Here is an 18,211-nt window from a genome sequence, read left to right on the forward strand (position 1 = left end):
GGCCCCGCCACGCCACCGCACGGGGACCCGCACCTGGACGCTGCTGTGTGTCGATGTCCATGTCCCCGAGCCCCCCGAACATGCCTTGTGTCCCCAGCACTCCATGCCCCCTGCGCTCTGTGTCGCCTGCCCCGGGGGATACACATCCCACATCCCGCAGGCACTCCCGTGATCGCATCCCATAACCGCCCCCCGCCCCTGGGGGAGCAGCCATGGGCTCGACAGGGATGTGGGGCACAGCTGGGCCCCCCAATGTCCAGCACATGGGGCGCTGGCTGAGCATCACGGGATTCTGAACAGGCTGGTTTGCTCCCCGATGCTTTGGGATCAGGGACAAGGCAGGGTCTGCACAGGAGGAAGGTGGGTGAAGCCCCCAGGAGACTGAGTACAACAGTGGCTGGCAGAGCCTGGGTGTTGGCCCCTGGGTGTCCCAGCTGGGGGAGGACAACAGCTTAGCGGATAGAAACCCCCAGGGCTTCAGTTCTTGGCTGCAAGAAGCCATCTCCTGTGTCTCACAGCAGTCCCCCACCCCCAGAGCCAGCCCCTTGACAGCAGATGTGGTTTTGACAACCCACTGGTTACAAAACCAGGGGCCAGGCCCTATACCCCACTCCCCAGCAGCATCAAGGCTGGGAGCCAGTGCAGATACAGCAATAGGGCAGAAGCAGCCACCTGAGTCACAGGCCCTGGCAAGTCCTGGAAAATAGTCCCTGAACTGTCAGCGAGTTTTGTTATCCACTCCCAGCAGAGGAGGAAGGTGACAGGAACAGGAGTGTTATCTTGGAGACCTGGCAAGTGCAATACGTTCCCAGCCTCCTGCTGGGATAAGGCCCCAGTGGCTGCATCCTCCTTACAGCAACCACAGGTGTCAAATGGGCAGTGATGAACCAGAGGCAGCTCCCAGGGCAGCACCCAGCTCCTCTGCCACCTTCCTGCTCCCACCAACACCAACCAACTTAGCTCTGGATGCTACAGGGTGAAAAAGGCGAGCAGGGAATGCAGATGGGTGCTTGGTCATCATCCATCCAATATCCTTCTCCTAGGAGAGATGAAAGGAGGAACCTTCCATGCCCTGCAGCAAGGAAGACGATCAAGAAAAACCCAGGGCCACATCTCCATTTCCAGGGCTCTTATTTTGGTGTTTGGCACAACACTGCAATGTGGTTTCCATCAAAAGAAAACTCAGAGGATTCAGCACGGTGCTGGGGTTCCCCAGGGGGAACACAGCCCACACAGCCATGTCAGCACTGTGGCCACTTCCCAAATCCCCTGACCCAGGAGCTGCCTGGTAGCCCTCCACCAGACCCCAGTGCCCTCAGGGAATATGCCTCAAGTCTCCACATGCCAAAATACCACCGCTGGCCCTGGGATTGGGGACTTTACCCCACCCACTACCAAAAATTGAGCCCAAGCCCGCTTGCCCCAGTAGGACTTTGGCATGGCTCCTACCAGCAAGGCCAGGAGGATGTCATGGAGTAATGCTGGGGCAGGGAAACACCAGCACCAGCCCAACCTTCGCGCCATCCCTTTTATTCCAGTGCCAAGAGCAATACGCAGTGAGGGCGGACCTGCGCCCGGGGCAGGGGCACCTGCTCTTGGCTGCTCCTGACGTACCGTCACCATCACCCACAAGGGCACAGAGAGGAGCAGCACTGGCCCCACCCCATGCCTTGGCTGACCCCCCCTGAGCAGTCAGAGGACACTGCTGAACTCCAGGGAGGAACACAGAAAATTTGGGAGCATATAAAAGGGTTCCCCGAGGCAGAGCCCACCATCACCATGCTGGAGAGCAGCCTGGTTCCTGCTAGCATACCCGGGGCGCCCAGAGCGGACCTGGCAGCTGGGGGTAGCCAGGTGACCTTCAGCCCCTCTTTCAGGGCACTGGGCTCCAGCCTGTCCTCTGCAGCCCCCATATCCCATCCTCGCTGCCAGCAAGGCTGCTCCAGGGTGCTGGCGTTGGGAGCTGACAAAGCCTTGGCCCTTCTCTGTCATGACCTCCCCTGACAGAGTGGCAGGAAGGAGCTGGAGAACAGCCCCCAGCCCAAAGCTCAGCCCAGCAGGGCGCTGCAAAGGGCTGGACAGGGACAGGGAAAGGGGACAAGCGTCTCTTTTTGGCTGCAATAGAAAGTTTTAAATATGCTCATTAAAATAATTGCTTTTTAAAAAAGTCCTCCCCTAGCCCCAGCAGGAGGGGCCCTGATGTTGCTGTCCTTGGTGGTGGCCAAGGTCCTGAGAGGTGACGGAGCAAAGCCAGCATCCCTGGTGGCAATGTCCTCTCGTGGTTCCGCGGCTCCCCACCACCTGCCCTTACTCCAGCCCCAGGATGTAGTTGATTCCCTGGACCAGTCCGATGATCACCGGCTGCCAGGCCACCAAGTAGCGCAGCCAGTCCAGCAGCTGCCCGTACATGACGTGAGGCCTCTCCCAGCTGGGCAGGAAAGAGTTAAAGAGTTGTGGGGAAATGGATGAGAGAAGCATGGCCCACCCAGAAGCCACCCAAAGGTGCCCCAAAGCAGGGACAGAGAATACAGGTGCCCAAAGGGATGGACAAGCAACCAGGAAGGACAGACATGAGTCCTCATGGAGGGACGGCTGTGGCCAGGCTTGCCCTGGGTTTTGCAGGGTCTCTGCCAGAGCCACGTGCTGCAGCGACCTACTGAGGGTGCCAGGCAGGTGTGCTTTACCCACTGCTTCCCTTCCCAAAGTGCTGGCTCGCAGCAGGAGAAAGGATACGGATTACTGAACATCCTCTTGAGATCCACCTTCTCTTTGCAGTATGGACACGTCTGCTTCTTCCCGACAATGCACCAGCCCCGGATGCAGAACTCATGGAACCTGGGGAGTGGCACGTTAAGGGGAACTGGAAGAAGAGGGGGATACATGGCTCAGTGTGGAGGAAACCACCAAGGCCAAGGAAGTCCCCCCAGAGCCATGGAAACATCCCCCCATGTGAGGATGGTGCATTGCACAACCACAGCCCTTTCCTAGAAGGTGCAGCAGCTTCCAGGACAGCGGAAGGAGTTAATGGGGCAGCAGAACAGAGCCAGGGTGGCAGCATGAAGGCCCTGACCCATGCATGGGCACCAGGGAGACTGAAACTCTTCAGTGATGGTGCCCAAGCACTGAGAAGGTTTGGACAGCCTGGGAGAGCTCTGTGAACTGCATGCATTTTGGAAGCCTTCTTCAAAGGCTTCCTGGAATTAACATTTAAGGAATTTCTCTGTAAGTAAGGGTCTGACTTACAAGTGCTTGCTATGCTCTGTCAAAAGGATTTGCACAACCTGAGCACAGCCTGAAAAAGTTACAGGAAAATATGAGGTGGCTGCAGATGACTCTGCCACGTACAGGGGTGTCACAGAGCAAACAGACTTTTCCCAGAATATCTCTGCTGCTCAAAACATGGAAGAATGCCAGGTAGCAGCAACAGGAGTCACTTCCTTGTCAGCCCTGGAGCCATAGATGCAGGAGTGCCCAGCCAGCCATCACCCTTGAGGACCACCAGGAACACCAACCAGCTCCTCTGGCAGCCACACCACCCCAAGCTGCTGCAGTCCCAGGCCCTTGCACAGTGTCAGCCATAAATCTCACCAACAGCTCCCAAGAGTTAAATTTAGGCTCCTGTTCTGCCAGCATGACCTTTGCTCAAGCCCAGTTTGGAAACCACCTCACAGGCAGCTAAACACATAGTGCCAGAGGACATCCCATGTCTACACTGAGTCACCATCAGGAAAAAACCCCAACGTGCCACCTCAGCTGAGACTGAGCACTAACCAGGACTTCCAGTTTCAAAACCCACTTCTCATCAATCAGCTGACAGGAAGAGCTGAGTGAGTCCAGCGTGCTGGAAACTCTGGAGGAGTTCTGGAGAAGGAGGAAGCTGCTGGGCTGTGGCCAGAGCAGGTAGCAATCAGCAGTGCTGGACCAGGGGGCTGTTTTCAGAGGGGGCCAGCAGTGTTTCCCCACAGTTCTTCCTTACAGACACTCGGGACCCACTGCAATGTGTCTCTGATGAGGGGCCAGTGTGGCATGGAGCAGGGATGCCTCATGCCCTGACCTCACACCATCATCTCCGCCGAGAATATCTGCTGGGGGCACTGCCAGGCAGATGGGTCACAGCAGATTTGTCAAAAGCAGGTAAAAACTGAGGTGCAGCTCCATGACTCAGCAGAGGGAGCTGGGGATGAGAAGGAAGAGGAAACAACCACTTGGGAGTGGCAACGAAGTAATTTCAGGGACACCTCTTCCCATGCCAAGTCAGTGATGACACAGGCACAGATCACATGCAAAGTCAGCCGGACAGCCTCGCTTCCCAGAACAGGCATTTCTTCACCCAGCACGGGAGAAGCCATGGGGCAGGAGCTCCCTGCTGCCCACCCCAGCGTGGGGCCAGTGAGGCAGGGGGCTGGCACCTGCAGAGAAGGATACACGTGGTTGCAGGAGAGGCGGTAGGTGTTCTCAATGATCCCTTCCTCGTTGACATCCACGAAGATCTGCTGGCCACAGACGGCACAGACGCTGTCAGAGAGGTGCTTGGTGGGCATCCCTGAGGCGCTGTAGAACTGAGCGAGGGCAGAGCAGAGGGAGAGCAGTGACAGTGGCAGGCCATGCGTCCCATACCCGTGGTGGCACAGCTAAGCTCTAAGGAGGGCGGGGCTCAGCACCCCAGGAGTCCAGCCTTGGCCTTTGGGGCTTAAAAACCTGGTTACAGGTCCAGCTGTGGGAAACAACTACAACTGGACAGCTGCTCAGTGATGCAGTGGCCTGTCACACCCCAGCCCCATGCATCCCCTCCGTCTGTCGAGGGGCCAGCCCTCTCTGCTTCCCAACAGCCAGGTGGGTTTTCAGCTGCCTGCCAGGGCCATGCACCCAGGGCAGAGACTGGAGGAGAGAGCAGGACAAGCTGGAGGTCACAGCTTTGACCCAAAATAACAACCTTGGGCTGCCAGTCAGATACAGCCCCCACCTCCAGCCCTGCAGGTCCCTGACACTCATTCAGCAAAGCACAGAGAGAGCAGCCACCCCTCTCCATTTCCCAACCTCATGGCTCAGCACACAGCTGACGTACCACGGAGACAGCAGTCACAAAACCAGGTCCCACACACTCCACCTGCAAGGGACCCCCCAGGATCATTGAGTCAAACTCCCTGCTCCACTGCACTACCTAAAACTAAACCATATGACTAAGGGACTTTTTGAACTCTGGCAGAGTTGATGACATGATCATGTCTCTGGGGAGCCTGTTCCCTCTGGGTAAATAACCTTTACCCCATGTACAATCTGCACCCCCCCAATTCAGCTTCACTCCCTTTCCTCATGGCTGGACAATCACCTCCCCTAGCCACACATTGATGTTGTGCCTGATGCACCCCAGGACACAGCTGGCCCCTTTTAGCTGTCAGGACACACTACTGGCTCATATTCAACTTGCTGTCAACCCTAACTCCTAATCCCTTTCCATAGAACTCTCTCTGGACTTTTGTTCCCAAATTTGTACCTATAACCAGGATTACACCATCCCAGGCAGGGAATCTGGCCCCTGTTAAATTTCATACAGCTAGAGCTTGCCCAGCTCTCTCTCCAAGGAGGTCGCAGCTCCTCCTGGTTTAGTACCATTAGCAAAACATGCCTCTGGCAGAGCCCTGGCACAGCTTTGCTGTGAACATCCAACAGAGCCCTGAGAATCTAAGAGACACCCTGTGCCAAGGTGTCCCAGTGTGGCAGGCCAGGGGATGGAGCAGAACCTCAAGAAGCAGCAGCAGAAAGCTCAGAAAGATGGAAACACAAAGTCCAAGACCCTAAACAGCTGCTGAAAAGAAGAAACATGACCTACTCCACTGGTGTCCTAGGTCATGTATTTTTGGTGGAGTGGGTTATTTTGATACCAGGTGAGTGGGCTACAGATTTTAGGCCACTGCATCCTCTGTCCACAGGGACAGCTAAAGTTGCAGCACGTACAAGGAAGGAAGCCCACAGTGTGAATCCTTCTCTGGTGGCTGCAGGTGACAAGTTAATGCAAGCACAGTGGTGTCAGAAATGGGAGTGTTCACTGGAGATTTTAAATGCCCAGGAAAATAAATATTTGTCAGTTTAGCAGGGCTAAACAGATCATTCCACTTCTCCATAGAATCAGAAAATGGCTTGGGTTGGAAGGGACCTTGAAGGTCACCCAGTTCAATCTCCTTCCATGGGCAGGGACACCTTCCACTAATCCAGGTTGTTACAAACTTCATCCAATCTGGCCTGGTGCACTTCCAGGGGATGGGGCAGCCACAGATTCTCTGGGGAATCTCTGCCAGTGTCTCACCACCCTCAGAGGAAAGGACTTCTTGTCCTGAAGATGGAACCCTGCAGAGGCTGCGCTCTTCAGGAAGGATCTCAGAGAAACTCTTACTATATTAGATCCAGGGACCCTTCCTTGAGGGGGGGAATTCCCAATTGAGGGAAGCCAAAGCTGCTGCAGAGCCCAACATGTTTCAGGCCTCCTGATATGGGGCACACCTCTGGCCTGGGGTACAATCCACCGTGAACTCACCCCGATGGTTGAGGCCATGTAATCCGCACACATCTCAGCAAAGTCCCGCTCCAGCACTCCGTAGTAAAGACCATAGAAGAGGAGGGAGATGCCAAAGTCCATCGCATCTTCTGGTTTGATTCTACAACAGAAAAACCAGCAACTGGTTTTTTTTGCAGGCAAAGCCACTGTAATCATATTCTAGAGAATGTATTATTCCAGAGAAGCAGTCAAACTCTCTAATGATGAAGCTGGTTTGGGCTAGAGTCTTCTGCCACCACCCATGCACCGGCTGCTTCTTGCAGTATAGCAAAAAAAAAAAAAAAAGCCACTGCTGCCCCCAGAGCTGGGGGAGCTTCCAACAAGTGAGCTGGAAGAAGGGCTCTCCAGCAACCCCGACCAGTTCAGGTACCAGCACTTCACCTGTCATCCTCCCAGGAGTGAAAGGACAGTCTCTTTGGCCCCATTAATCAGATTGCCAAGTAAACTGATTTTCCAGAGTAATAGCCAAAGGTGTGTTCCACCCCATTGCCCAAGGAGTGGGAGCTGAAAGATTCACTCACCTGAATAACAGGTTAAGTCCAAAAAGCGTAAACATGACAGCCATGTACCCCACGATCCCAGTGGCATAGCTGATCTTGTATATTAGTAGAAACCATTTATAAACCAGCCTGTAAAGAATTAAAACAAAGAATTTCGTTACTTCATTTTTCCCTGAATAAAAGTATGCCAGTCATCTGAAGAGTTTTATTTTTCACACCTGTTGTGTTTTTGCAGACACTCCACCTACCCCTACACACGGGCAAGAGCTTTACTTTCCTAATTCAACCTGTCTTGGGCTGCTCACAGTCTTGACTTCCAAAATAGAATCCTCATGATCTCCAAAGGCTATAAGGAAGCGTGCTGCATGCTGGGAATGCCTTGGGTGAGGACACCACCCCACATGGACTCCATCTTTCCACTCCCCACCCAGGTACCAGGTATATTGGGCTGGCTGCCAGCTAAGTGCTTCACACCCTTTCACATGTGCAGGGCTCTCACACTGCCAGGGTGCAAAGCTCAACACACATCTGTGCAGGGAAACTGGAAAGAGATCCTTGTAATGGTTACCCTGGGGCTGAGGAGTTTCCCAGGAATAGCAGACAAACCTGGGTGTTGTCTGTACCAGAGGCTTTCGAGTTGCCCGGAAGGTGACAAAAGCTGTGACTGCTGAGAAGAGCACCCAGATCACCAGGAACCGCCACCAGTTCAGCTTGATAGTGAAATACAGAGGTACTACCCACATCTGGAAGAGGGTCACCATCTGCAGGAATAGAGGAAAGGCATTTGGAGCTCATTCCCTGCTCTTCAGACATCAGAAACACACTGTCAGCCATTCTCCTGCCTGCATCAAATGGCCCTGGATTGCACCAGGAACCTGGGGAGGTTTGACCTGTGGCACCTAGAGAAGAGCTCAAAGCTCAGCACATGAGTCGGATAGGGAGCATCTGAGGGAGCTGGGGAGGCTCAGCCTGGAGAAAAGAAAGCTCAGAGAGGACCTTCCAGCTCTCTGCATCTACCCAGAAAGAGGTTATAGCCAAGTGGGGCTCGGTCTGTCCTCCCAGGAAACAAGTGACAGGACACTAGGAAAAGGCCTCAAGTTTTGCTAGAGAAGGTTAAGGTTGCATATTGGGAAAATTTCTTCCCAGAAAGGGTGGTGAAACCCTGGCACAGGCTGCCTGTGACAGTGATGGAGTCAACATCCCTGGAGGGATTTAAAAGCTGTGTGGATGTGGCACCGGAGGACAAGGTTTAGTGCAGGGCTTGGCAGTGCAGGAGTAACAGCTGGACTCAATGCTCTCAAAGGGTTTTTCCAACTCACACAGTTCCATGGTTTTGTGAGGGAGTCAGAGGCAGCAGCCACGTGATTTTTGGGAGCAAAGGGTACAGCTGGCAGGAGAACCAGAGGAATCATCTCCAGAGGAATGTATGGGAGATGATACACACAACTAGTTGTTGTAAGGCAGCTACATAAAGCTTCACCTTCTCAGGATCCCAATGCTGCAACCACAGACACCTCAGACAGGAATTACACAAGGCAAGAAGGTTTGGGCTTGCCTCTGCACTACAGCCTATTCCCAAAAGGATCTACCAGCTGTGCAGCTGAGCTCCCACAGTGCTGCTGGAGGGAAACAGGCAAACAGGTTTGGTTTAAAGTTCACAGAGGACTACAGGTGCTAGCTGGAAACATTAAATCAATATTATTACTATGACCAGGAAGTTGCTTCAGGTAACTAACAGACCCAGACAAGCTGGTGGCATCAGCAAGTGGCAGGTCTGCTCAGCAGAGTGCTGCAGTGTAGGAAAGGCATTTTGTGCTGCTCTTGTGAGCCAGTGAAGGCTTCCTGAAGATAAGGAAAGCCTCGTATCTCTCTCGAGGAAGACACCAAGGCTGTCACCATGGCAACGTGACGAAGGAGAGAAAGTTAAGAGATACGGACTCTAGCTGGCTCACAGAATGAGGTGGCTCCTTTTCATCTACTGAGAGTTTTGTTTCTTTCTTATGACCAATGGGCAGTGAATGTGTCTGTTAAGTAAATGCAAATACCTTGAAAAACCATAAAGGCAACCCGTTGCTAGAATAAATTGCTCTTATGCACCCTTCTGATGGAATCTTGGTGCTTTGTGCTGTGTCATGCTCTACAGACATTACAGGAGCCATCAAACCCAGGCTGCCAGCAGCAAGAAGCCCCCACTGCTTCCAAGGAAGCACCCACAAAATGCAGCTTCCCTCAGGACAACCTCCAAGATCTGCTTGTCCATCCCTGATTGAAAGCACTACGCCACACTGAGTTATCTGCATCGTTTCCAACAGAAACCTGAGGTCTTCCGAGTCATCCATCCTCATCCCCAGCTGGAATCCCACCCACTGGGAGAAACAAGAGAATCAACACCAGACAATAGGAAAACCAGGAACACTTTCCTCATCAGCAAAAGGAGGGCATTGCTCAGCACTCCCATGCAGCGTGGGAGGCAGACTGGCTGTGGGGATAACTTACATTGTAGGAGCGAGGGTGCCGCTGCTTCCACTGCACCAGGAGGAGCTGTGCCACCACGAGGGTGGCAATGAGGATGAGCACCATCTCGGCATGCATCGCCTCGTGCCCGCGGTGCCTGGCATGCATCCGGACATGCTCCACCCTGCAACAACCAGGAAAAGGAGGCTGAAGAGCACGCTGGTGCAGGCTGCAGGCTGGGCTACAAACACCTCAGGAGAGCCAGGAAGAGCACATGGAATAACAGCACTAAGAAGAATTGTGTTTGTGAACAGTCCAGAGGGGAAGGGACAAAAGGGTGCTCTGAGACCAGCTCATTTCTATGCTGTGAAAGCCAAGAACATCATCTTGCCCATCTGAGCGTGAAGGAGGTGGAGAACTCCCCCTGATGTACCTGACCTAATGAACATGGAGTGCACAGTTGGCATAACGTGCAATCCCACAATGGCCAAGGTTAGAAGGGACCACCAGTGGGGTCATCTCTCTCAACCTTCCTGATCAAGCAGCACCTTCCTGGAGCACACTGCAACTGTTTGACCCAGAGTGTATGCTAATTCTCAATACCAAAGCCTCAGCCTGGTTTTGGAACCACTAACACTGTTCTCCCTCTTGTCCAACAAGGGAAAGGCTGGAAGGGTCAGGGTGGAGAGTGGGGGGAACAGCTGACATCTGGCAAAATCCCCAAAACTCCAGCAAATTGCTGCTTTCTACCCTGAGCATTCTGGAACAAGTGATTTCCAGCCTGATACTTGCCAGACACCTGGGGTTTCTTTGCCCAGCTTGTGCTGTTTGACCAAAAAACACGGTGGAATTAAGAGCTGACAGACACTGATGAGGTCCCCTGTCAGTCATCTCCTCTTGAGGCTGAACAGTCCCAGCTCCCTCAGCCTTTCCCCATAAGAGATGCTCCGGTCCCCTCATCATCTCTGCAGCCTCCACAGGACCCACTCCAGGAGCTCCCTGTCTCTCTTGTCCTGAGGAGCTCAGAACTGGACACAGCACTCCCAGAGGTGCCTCACCAGGGCTAAGTAGAGGGGCAGGATCATCTCCTTTGACTTGCTGGCAATGCTCTTCCCAATGCATCCCAGAATCCCATTGACCTCCTTGGCACACAGGGCACTGCTGGCTCAGGAACATTTTGTTCTCCACCAGGACCCCAAGGCCCTTCTCCATAAAGCTGGTCCAGCAAGTCAGCCTGTGCTGGAGCAATACTGAGAGTCCAGTCTGACTCTGATTTTCAATAAGCATCTGGATTAAACTGGTTTTGCTAAGGAAAAAAGAGGAATTTTTCAAGCCCCTTATTATAAGGCAGATATTGAAGGGCTGGAGAGTGTCCAGAGAAGGGTAAAAGAGCTTGAGAAGGGTCAAGAGCACAAGTCTGGTGAGGAATGGCCAAGGGAGCTGGGGAGGCTCAGCCTGGACCAAAGGAGGCCTGGGGGGAATCTTCTTGCTCTCTACAAGGCCCTGACAGGTGGGTGGGCCTAGGTGGGGGTTGGGCTCTTCTTCCAGCTAACAAGTGATGGGACAAGAGAAAATGGCCTCAGGTTGTGCCAGGGGAGACTTAGGATAGATATTGTGAAAATTTCAACACAGAAAAGGCTGTCCAGCCCAAGCACAGGCTGCCCAGGGCAGTGGTGGAGTCCCCATCCCCGGAGGGATTGAACAGACATGTAGATGTGGCACCTGGAGCCACAGTTTAGTGGTGACCTCAGCAGTGTTGAATGGTTGGACTCTATGATCTCAGAGGGCTTTTGCAACCTTAACTATTTTGTGATTCTTTATTTAGCAGCAGTTTAAAAGAAAAAAAAACTATTGCCTTTTAAGACAGTCCATACTTCCCCCCATCAAAAAATGGTGATCCTTTCCTGCCCTGCTGTGATCACAGGCTGTGCTGCTGCTTGCTCTGCTCAGTAGCAGGAGTTCAGTTGAGCTGTGTGCTCCAAATCAGCTCCCAAAACTCACCTCCATCTCTCCTCTGGGGACAAGTGTGAAAGATCAATCTAGGGAGAAAAAAAAAACCATCCATGAAATCAGCTGCTGGGAAACTCTGGATTCAGATGCTTTAAATAAGAAACCTCCAAATGTCCACAGTGCCAGCACAGCCCAGAGCTGTCCTTCACCTTCCCAGGAAGAGCAGCGACTCTCCCTGCTCCTCCACCTTACTTACACTCCCATATTTTATTGGAGCCGAGGCTCTGTCCAACATCCCACATGACCAGAACAAAAGGACTGGCTTAAATTCCACATTCACAACCCAGCCAGGTGTCTCAGGGCACAGAGTGGTGATCCCAGGGAAGCCAATGCTCCCACCAGTGGTAGGAGTCCAAAATCCCACTAGGCTGCAGGACAGGGGACAGTATGTCACACACCAGCAACAAATCAATGCCAAAGAGATTTCAAAATCACAGTAAAAGAAAGATTTAGGCCTTGTTTTGCTGAGATAATTGGAAATTCATCCCAAACATCACAGGCAGGAGCTACAGAGAGCAAGGGGAGCTGCTGTTATTAGTGATGATTGACAATGGATACTTGTATCCCATCTTCCCCAGTAAGATTCACAAAAAGTGTGAATACTCTCACTTTTGGACAGGGGAGGAGCAAGGGGAGTTTCAACACCACATTTCTGCTTTCACCTGGAGCTTTATATTGAATCATAGAACCACAGAATGCTTTGAGTTGGAGAGACCTCAAAGCTCATTTTACTCCAACCCTCCTCCCATGGGGACACCTCCTCTAGACCAGGTTGCTCCAAGCACCACCCAACCTGCTCTTGAACACCTCCAGGGATGGGGAGTTTACAGCTTCTCTGGGCAAAACTTTCCTTTGATATTGTGAAAAGTGCATATTATATGGCTCTATGCAGATATTTACTATACGTATTTTGATGTATCGGTTAGTAGCGCTGTATTAACATTTTAATAATATGATAAATGTAGTCTTGTAGTAAAAATAAGAACTATGTAAGTGGGATATTTTTTAAGAAAAGGATGAGGCACTCACACCAGATAGCAGCCGCAGGAGACCTAAATCTTTTAGAGAAAAAGAATTTATTGCCCTCTTATCAGAAGAAATGAACCTCTTCCCGCCTCGAAGGCGCTGTTAGGATTCAGAGGAAGAAGTTGACGATGACCAGACAGAATCCTGTGTTTGAATGGAATTTATGCATCATGTATGAGATGTATGAACATGTAACAGGCTATTGTTTTTAAGGGTTAATCCTCTGTTAACGCGTGTCCTTTTTTGGGCTCATGCTGCCCAGAAAAAAGGTATCCGGCTGTCTGTAACTCTTTGTCTTTATTGTCTCATATTGTTCTAATTCAATTTGTCCAAATTATTATTACTCTAATTGCATTACTATTTTTATAACCATTTTATTACTATTAAACTTTTAAAATTTTAAAAGCAAGTGATTGGGATTTTTCACAATATCTTCACCTAACTGCTGAGAAGCCTCCAGCATCCCTCATGTCCCCACCAGGGTCACTGAGCAGGCAGCACCCCCTGACCCACACCACTGGGGAGGGAACCCCACAGCTCTTCCCATCACTTTTTCTGGGTGAGACACAAACTCAGATTAAATCAAGAGCAGCTCATCTGGGAACATACATGTGGGGTTTATAAATCCTCACAGTGCTGGAGACACTCCAGTTTTGCTGAGGCACTGGAGATGAAGGCTGGAAACAAGCCATAGACTTGTTTCCACAAACACAGACTGTTATCACTCTTTCCTGCACACACCAGAGATGTGTACACAGGAACGAGCTCCACCTCACCCCACTGGGTACAGGGCCACAGGCTTGGATCCAACCTTTATGCTGAGGCTCTCCATAGACTGGTGCAGCAGTCACCTCACCTGCCTGGTCACCATCACCAGCACACAAGTGTCTGCAGGCAGCAGCTCTGATCACAGCCAGGCTCAGCTGAGGATGCACAGCTGCCTCGTTTCCTCCCTGGCACCTAATTTTACCCCAGGCTGAGGAGGTAGGGAAAAACACAGCACAGCAATCCATCTGCCTGATGTGGAACATCTGCTGAGCTTCACCCCAGAGCAACACCTGTGAGAAATTCAGCCCTTGAGAATCAAGGCCTGAAGAAACACTCCAGGACTTGGATGCAAAATCTAAAGCTAAGAAAATCCTTGTTGGAGCTCGCTGAACTGTGTCAGAAGCCAAGGGAAAGTGGTGACAACCTGACACCAAGATGGGTGTTTGTATTGACCAAATTCCCCAGTACCTCTGCTCCTAAAGCAGCCACATCCAGATCCATCAGTTCAGTAGTTGCAATGTAATTTGGAGCAACAACTGCTCCAAACAAACAGGAAAAAAGATCTAAAAACGTTTGCTGGTCACTGCACACAGGAGACTCTGAGAATCCCCTAGTGCTTGCTGGCTCCAGCACAGGTCAATCCCTCTACGAGCTCTGAGAGTCACCTGGGTGCCCCCACTGCCTCCCCCCATGAGACCCCCACTCCTCCCAGGCTCTGCCCCACCCTTGCTGGATGAAGATGTTTGACAAGCACCTTCCAACCACAGCAATAATCTTCATTTCTATACAGTGGCTCAGCTTGCTCCTTTGTACCACACCAGCAGCCACTCCACAGTGTTGGTCCCATCTTAGAGACTGGGATATTTACCAGCCTCTTCCCTGAATCTCCAAATTCTTCCAGCAAATGCATTCAAGATGCCTCAGCTCCAAATCCTGTGGAAACACTGCTGGCATGGCTCAGAGCAGGCTTCTTCTGAGCTGTGTTCCCAAGCCAATCAGGGATCCATGGTCTTGGACACAATTTTCTCTCAAGTACAAGGAGTGAGCTTCACCAGATTCCCCAGAGCTCAAAGCTCCTGAAATAACTTTATTAAGGGGGGGCCAGGACATGACAGAAGGGATGTTGAGAGGGATCTGATGACTGTCAGACAGGACTTGGCAGAGCAGCCACCCTGAGCCAGACCTTCCAGTTAACCCCTCCTTGATCTACACACTCTCTTAGCACAAAAGTTTTGGGTTAGAGCTAAAAATGCACAGGAACGGTGAAGGAAGCACCTGCTGTTGCCAGCAAGCATTCATTCCACTTCTAGTTTGGGGTTATCTGATTTTAATATGCAGTTTTTGAGTCTTTTGGGTCTCTTTCTAACCCAGACAGCTAGGTAGAAGAACCTCTACTCCCAAATCTCCCTTACCAAGAGGGGTGTAGCCAAGATATGTTCTGAAAAATCCCTTTGCTGTGATTCTTCTCCTGAGAAGCTGAGAAGCCTCAGAGGAAAAGAAAAACAATAATTACCTGCTGCTGTGGAATGCAAGAGGTGCACCTTTGATTAGTCTCATGTGGTTGTTCTTAATTAATGGCCAATCACAGTCCAGCTGTCTCGGACTCTCTGAGCTTTTGTTATCATTCCACTTCCTTTCTTTCCTTCAAGCCTTCTGAAGAAATCCTTTCTTCTAATCTTTTAGTATAGTTTTAATATATAATTTTCTTTTAATATAATATATATCATAAAATAATAAATCAGCCTTCTGAAACATGGAGTCAAGATTCTCGTCTCTTCCCTTGTCCTGGGATCTCTATGAACACCACCACAGAGGGGTTTGACAAGAACATTTAGGGTGACTGAAGCAGCTGAAGATCAGCTCAGTGTTCAACACCAGCCTACTCCTGTTTCAGCATCCTTCAGCTGCCACACCAACAGTGGACCCAGTGTGCCACCAACTACAGCTCTCAGACAAACTTTTTGTTTTTAAGAAAAGGATTTAAGAACAATTCTTCTGCTCTCCATCTCCTCTGTAATTCATGATCCTCTCAAAAACCTCAACCTCCTCCAGGTGATGACTAGGAGAAACTGGGTATCTAGGACTAAAGTCTAATCCTCTCCTTGGACGTGGCATCATGGCCTTTGGAAGAACCTCGTGCCACTCCCTGGTTTCCTGCAGGAGATGTTGCCCCATCTCCAAAGCCTCCACAAACCTGTGATCCCCACCACTGGGACAGTCACAGAATAACCTCCTCGAGAAAACCACAAAGACTGTTGATATGGATAACAGCAAAGCACACATTCCTTCCAGCCCAGGGAGCTGGGAGGATCTCTGGACAAACACACAATGCTGTGAGCTGACTGTAATCCACTTATGCTCTAAATCTCCAAAGGAGGCAAGAAGAATGCCTTGAGGACAGAGAATAAGCAGCTGCTGATTTCAGCTCAAAGCTCCAGAGCAACCAACAGCCCTGATCTCTCTTTCCCACTGCCCCAACTTCAGTCTCTGTCTCCCAGCACCTACCAGGAATAGCCTGAAATAAGAGGAATATAAATCTCCACAGTGCTGTAAGTGCAACCAAGGCAGGTTGGGACAAGGCATACTCTTTAGTGAAAGTCTGAAGAGATTTTAGAATCTCAATTCTGCATTTTTTCCTGCTTGTAAGACGCAGGAATAAGGAGCAGGGAGCGGAAATCTCCCAACTGATCAAACATTTGGATAACTGGAAATTAAACTTTTGCCTCTGCACAGGCAGAGCCAGGGCCATGGGACACTTGGCTTTATTCTGGTCCCCACCATGAGTGGCTCATCAGCAAACTGCTCTGCCCAAAGAGCTGCCAAGACCTCAGGACAGCACAAGCAGACAGGTTTTGCCCCAACAATTTGTGGAATCACAGGGATAAGCAGTCCTATATCCACCTCCTCATTTGCTGCCTCCTTGTGATGCCCTCTCTGCCAGGCCCTGACAGAATGAAAAGTGGGAATTTCACTTCTGAGCATCAGAGATTTGGATCTTTCACATTTTTACATACAAAGTCACCAAGGAGTATCTTAAAATACAACCAGCAGCAGCTCAAGAGTGACTGATCTGGGATTCAATCCTCCCAACACCCCACTGCACCACTCTCTGGCAGCAACACAAGGCACAGGGCGGAGGTACAAGCTCCCACAGCTCAGCCACGCACTAGGGAATCTCCACAACTGGGCCCTACCAGGAATCTTCTCCAAAACAACCACCAGCATCTGACAATTTTTAAGCCACACCACCAATTCTTGAGGAAAGGCACAAAAAAAATTACCTGACTGCACAAGTTAAGTGAACTATGACCCCTGTGCAGCTGCTCCCACAGAGCAGACAGGATGGAACCAAGTTCTCCTGGTTCTCTACAAGTGGAAAAAGACCTCCCAAGCACAAAGCACAGGGGACGGTGAAAAGCCACTGCAAAGCCCAGGGCAGCAGTGCCGGAAAGTGGCACGTACCTGTGACAGAGCACCCACCCGCTTCCAATTCCATCTTTCCAAACAGATTTTTTTTCCAGTTCTGTAATTTTTCATCCCCAGGAACATTCAAAGCCAGCATGTGAACAACAGCGATGCCTCCATGGCTGCCCTCCTGCCCCCAGAGCCCGCACTGTCCCTGCCCCATGGCCCCTCCGAAGCTGCCAGTGCCACCCTGCCCCTGTCCTCCCACACCAGGATCTCCCCCACCCTAACACTCCCCACACCCATTTCCCCAAAGCTCTGCAAGCTCAAAGTGACCCAGAGTCGCCGCTGTCCCATTCCAGGGACCGTCCGAGCCCCTCAGCGCACGTCCCTACCCCGTTCTCCCGGACCTCGCGTCCCCCAGGCCCCACGTCCGCTGTGTCTGCCCTTCACATAGCACCCCACGGCGCTGAAGCAGCCCGTCCGCGCCTCGCCTCCCCTGCCCGACCCGGTTCGGCCCAAACCGCGCCCCGCCAGCCCCGTGCCCGCACCTCCTCCGCCTCACGCTCAACGGGGCCGCCAACCTCCACCTCCAGCACAGCCGCCATCTTGCCCCGCCCCCCAGTGGCCAGCCTCTTCCGCCGCCGTCCACCAATCACCGGGCGAGTTGCCGCACCTTGAGCCAATCGCTGGGCGCGGCGCTGCCCCGGCCACCAATCAGGAGAGGGGAGAAGCGGGACGGCTGCCGGACACGCCCCTCCGGGCGCAAAAGAGCGGTGAGCTGTCACAGCCGGCCCCTGGCCCCCGTGTGTGGGCCCGCAGCGGGACGCGTGACCCCCGTGGGCAGCACCGGCAGCACAAACCGCCTCGCACCACCGTGCCCGCAGTGCCGATGCTGCCCTGCCTTGCCCCCGCCCGCCCCTCTCCGCCACCACCGCCCGCTCTTCCGGACAGGTGGCAGATGGCTCCTGATCTGCGCCCGCGGGGCTGCGTGCGTGTCCCGTCCCCCGCGGGGCTGCGTATCCCGTCCCGTCCCCCGCGGGGCTGCGTGTCCCGTCAGGCCCCGCAGAGGGCCCGGCCGCGGCCCGAACCGGAGCGCGGTCGGGAGAGGCGCTGAAGGGAGGCGGGAGCGGCGGGGATCGGGGCTCACGTCACTTGGGCGGCCGAGATCGGTGTGGATGGGGCCGGACAGTGAGTCGGGAGTTGTGGGGTCAGGCACCGGGTTGGCGAATGCCGTGGGGAGGCTGTGGGGCAGCGCCAGGGCTTTAACAGGGCTGGGGAAGCGGGGAACGACTGGGGAGCTACAGCGATAGCGGAATAGCGCTGAGGCGTTGTTCGCGGCTCTGGGAACACGGGCCGTGGAGCTGCGGGTAAGGACTTGAGGGCACTGGAGAATAGGGCTGGGGCCTGTGGGTGGTAGCCGGGTGGCAGAATGGGGCGCTGTGGGCTGAGCTGGGGGCACAGGAGTGGCCGAAGGGAGCTGGGGGATTGTGAC

At 52.6% G+C, this 18,211-nt stretch overlaps 1 protein-coding gene across 3 annotated transcripts; it reads right to left on the reverse strand.

The window, feature by feature from the left end:
* Positions 1-1,114: 1,114 nt before the first annotated feature.
* Positions 1,115-17,344, reverse strand: RNF121 (ring finger protein 121). 3 transcript variants are annotated; one of them, XM_030957653.1, is made up of 9 exons: positions 17,268-17,344; positions 11,509-11,546; positions 9,550-9,691; positions 7,660-7,814; positions 7,075-7,182; positions 6,533-6,653; positions 4,426-4,559; positions 2,734-2,835; positions 1,115-2,428 (listed from the first exon to the last, which is right to left on the reverse strand). In XM_030957653.1, exons 1-9 carry the CDS (start codon positions 17,322-17,324, stop codon positions 2,308-2,310), a joined length of 978 nt encoding a protein of 325 aa, XP_030813513.1. In that variant the 5' UTR covers positions 17,325-17,344; the 3' UTR covers positions 1,115-2,307. The 3 variants fall into 3 exon arrangements, with proteins under 3 accessions (XP_030813513.1, XP_030813530.1, XP_030813522.1); XM_030957670.1 differs by having other exon boundaries at positions 1,115-2,439; XM_030957662.1 differs by having other exon boundaries at positions 2,734-2,860; positions 4,410-4,559.
* Positions 17,345-18,211: the final 867 nt, after the last annotated feature.

Source organism: Camarhynchus parvulus, chromosome 1, assembly GCF_901933205.1.
Source record: "Camarhynchus parvulus chromosome 1, STF_HiC, whole genome shotgun sequence".
Classification (NCBI taxonomy): domain Eukaryota; kingdom Metazoa; phylum Chordata; class Aves; order Passeriformes; family Thraupidae; genus Camarhynchus; species Camarhynchus parvulus.

What these genes read in the sequence shown, in the direction of transcription:
- RNF121 (XM_030957653.1), bottom strand. Translation starts at nt 17,324, where the DNA reads ATGGCGGCTGTGCTGGAGGTGGAGGTTGGCGGCCCCGTTGAGCGTGAG. An exon ending in CTGGTACAGACAACACCCAG is followed by an intron (nt 7,183 to 7,659) that starts GTTTGTCTGCTA and finishes AATTCTTTACAG; the next exon opens with GCTGGTTTATAAATGGTTTC. An exon ending in GGACTTAACCTGTTATTCAG is followed by an intron (nt 6,654 to 7,074) that starts GTGAGTGAATCT and finishes TTTCTGTTGTAG; the next exon opens with AATCAAACCAGAAGATGCGA.